At 64.1% G+C, this 3,219-nt stretch overlaps 1 protein-coding gene across 1 annotated transcript; it reads left to right on the forward strand.

The window, feature by feature from the left end:
- Positions 1 to 6: 6 nt before the first annotated feature.
- On the forward strand, positions 7 to 1,249 carry KCNJ10 (potassium inwardly rectifying channel subfamily J member 10). The gene has a single exon (XM_057389286.1). The coding sequence runs from the start codon at positions 10 to 12 to the stop codon at positions 1,150 to 1,152; it is 1,143 nt and encodes a 380-aa protein (XP_057245269.1). The 5' UTR covers positions 7 to 9; the 3' UTR covers positions 1,153 to 1,249.
- The last annotated feature ends 1,970 nt before the right edge of the window (positions 1,250 to 3,219 follow it).

Consider the following 3,219-nt stretch of genomic DNA (forward strand, 5'->3'; position numbering starts at 1 on the left):
TCCCCGCAGATGACGTCCTCCACCAAGGTGTACTACAGCCAGACCACGCAGACGGACAGCCGCCCGCTGATGGGGCCGGCGCTGCGGCGGCGCCGGGTGCTGACCAAGGACGGCCGCAGCAACGTGCGCATGGAGCACATCTCGGACAAGCGCTTCCTGTACCTCAAGGACCTGTGGACCACCTTCATCGACCTGCAGTGGCGCTACAAGCTGCTGCTCTTCTCGGCCACCTTYGCCGGCACCTGGTTCGCCTTCGGCGTGGTCTGGTACCTGGTGGCCGCGGCGCACGGCGACCTGCTGGAGTTCGAGCCGCCGGCCAACCACACGCCGTGCGTGATGCAGGTGCACACGCTGACCGGCGCCTTCCTCTTCTCGCTCGAGTCGCAGACCACCATCGGCTACGGCTTCCGCTACATCAGCGAGGAGTGCCCGCTGGCCATCGTGCTGCTGATCGCCCAGCTGGTGCTSACCACCATCCTGGAGATCTTCATCACCGGCACCTTCCTGGCCAAGATCGCGCGGCCCAAGAAGCGCGCCGAGACCATCAAGTTCAGCCGCAACGCSGTGGTGGCGCAGCACGACGGCAAGACGTGCCTGATGGTGCGCGTGGCCAACATGAGGAAGAGCCTGCTGATCGGCTGCCAGGTGACCGGCAAGCTGCTGCAGACCCACCTGACCAAGGARGGCGAGAGCGTCCGGCTCAACCAGCTCAACGTGGACTTCCAGGTGGACACGTCCTCGGACAGCCCCTTCCTCATCCTGCCGCTCACCTTCTACCACGTGGTGGACGAGGCCAGCCCGCTGCGGGACGCGTCGCTGCGCTCGGGCGACGGCGATTTYGAGCTGGTGGTCATCCTGAGCGGCACGGTGGAGTCCACCAGCGCCACGTGCCAGGTGCGCACGTCCTACCTGCCCGAGGAGATCCTGTGGGGCTACGAGTTCACGCCGGCCATCTCGCTGTCGGCCAGCGGCAAGTACGTGGCCGACTTCAGCCTCTTCGACCGCGTGGTCAAGGTGGCGGCGCCGTGCTGCCGGCGCGAGGCCGGGCCGCGCTTCGGTGACCCCGACAAGGTCAAGCTGGAGGAGTCGCTGCGCGAGGCCGAGCGCGAGGCCGAGGGRGCCCCGCTCAGCGTCCGCATCAGCAACGTCTGAGGGGACGGCGGTGATGGCACGGTGGCACCGGGATGAGGGTGACAGCGGCATTGTGGTGGCACCGGGGTGGCACCGGGATGAGGATGACATCGGCATTGTGGTGGCACCAGGGTGGCACCGGGACAAGGGTGACATCATGCTGTGGTGGCACCGGGATGAGGGTGACATCGGCACCATGGTGGCACCAGGATGAGGGTGACATCGGCACCGTGGTGGCACCGGGACCAGGGTGACATCGGCATTGTCGTGGCACCGGGGTGGCATCGGGACGAGGGGTGACATCAGCACCGTGGTGGTACCAGGATGAGGGTGACATCAGCATTGTGGTGGCATCGGGACGTGGGTGACATCAGCACTGTGGTGGCACCAGGATGAGGGTGACATCAGCATTGTGGTGGCATCGGGACGTGGGTGACATCAGCACTGTGGTGGCACCGGGACCAGGGTGACATCGGCACTGTGGTGGCATTGGGATGAGGGTGACATCAGCACCGTGGTGGCACCGGGACGAGGGTGACATCAGCATTGTGGTGGCACCGGGGTGGCGCCAGAACGAGGGGTGACATCGGCATTGTGGTGGCACCAGGACAAGGGTTACATCGGCATTGTGGTGGCACCGGGACGAGGGTGACATCGGCACTGTGGTGGCACCGGGACAAGGGGTGACATCGGAGCAAGGCATGGCATTGTGGTGGCACCGGGACTGAGGTGACATCAAAGCAAAGGGGTCACATTGGCACCGGGATGAGGGTGACATCGGCATTGTGGTGGCACCAGAACGAGGGGTGACATCCGAGTGTGGCATGGCATTGTGGTGGCACTGGGACGAGGGTGACATCATCATCGTGGTGGCACCGGGATGAGGGGTGACATCGGCATCGTGGTGGCACCAGGGTGGCAGCGGGACAAGGGTGACATCAGCACCATGGTGGCACCAGGATGACACCAGGATGAGGGGTGACATCAGCATTGTGGTGGCACCAGGACAAGGGTTACATCGGCATTGTGGTGGCACTGGGATGAGGGTGACATCAGCACCATGGTGGCACCAGGACGATGGGTGGCATTGCGCTGTGGTGGCAACAGAACGAGGGGTGACATCGGCATTGTGGTGGCACCAGGATGAGGGTGACATCGTAGCAAGGGGTGACATCAGCACCATGGTGGCACTGGGGTGGTGCAGGGACGAGGGGTGGCATCGGCCCTGGGGTGGCACCGGCAGCAGGGTGGCATCGGGATGGCTCTGGGATGAGGGGTGACACTGGCACCAGGGTGGCACTGGGACAACGGGTGACATCGGCACTGGGGTGGCACTGGGGTGAGGAGGTGGTGGCAGGTGCGGGAGGTGTCACCGTGTCTGGAGGTGCCACCAGCCCTGGAAGTGCCACCAAGCCTCAGAGTGTCACCCAGCCTGGAGGTGCCACCAGCAACTGCAGGTGTCACCAAGCCTGGAGGTGCCACCAGCCCTGAGGTGACACCAACATCAGGATGTGACACCAGTGTGGAAGTGCCACCAGTCCGGGAGTGCCACCAATGCCTGGAAGTGCCACCAGCCCCAAGGTGCCACCAGTSTCCAGAAGTGTCACCAATGCCCAAAGGAGCCACCAGCCAAGATTCCACCAAAGCCTGGAAATGTCACCAACCCTGGAAGTGCCACCATCTGGAGGTGCCACCAGCCCCAAAGTGCCACCAATGCCTGCAAGTGTCACCAACCCTTGGAGGTGATACCAGCACCAAGAACGCACCCATCCCTGGAAGTGACATTAGCCCCAAAGTGCCACCAGCCCCGAAGTGCCACCAACCCCAAAGTGCCACCAACATCTGGCAGTGCCACCAACCCCAAAGTGTCACCAGTCCCTGGAAATGACACCAGCCCCAAAGTGCCACCAACATCTGGCGGTGCCACCAGCCCCTGGAGGTGCCACCACCCCAAAAGTGTCACCAACCCCTGGCGGTGCCACCAACCCCCTGGATGGTGACAGCCCCAAAGTGTCACCAACCCCTGGAGGTGCCACCTGTCCCAAAGTGCCACCAACCCCTGGTGGTGCCACCACTCCCCGGGGGGCC

Source organism: Malurus melanocephalus, unplaced genomic scaffold, assembly GCF_030028575.1.
Source record: "Malurus melanocephalus ecotype Western Australia unplaced genomic scaffold, MMel_1.1 scaffold_4548, whole genome shotgun sequence".
Classification (NCBI taxonomy): Eukaryota; Metazoa; Chordata; class Aves; order Passeriformes; family Maluridae; genus Malurus; species Malurus melanocephalus.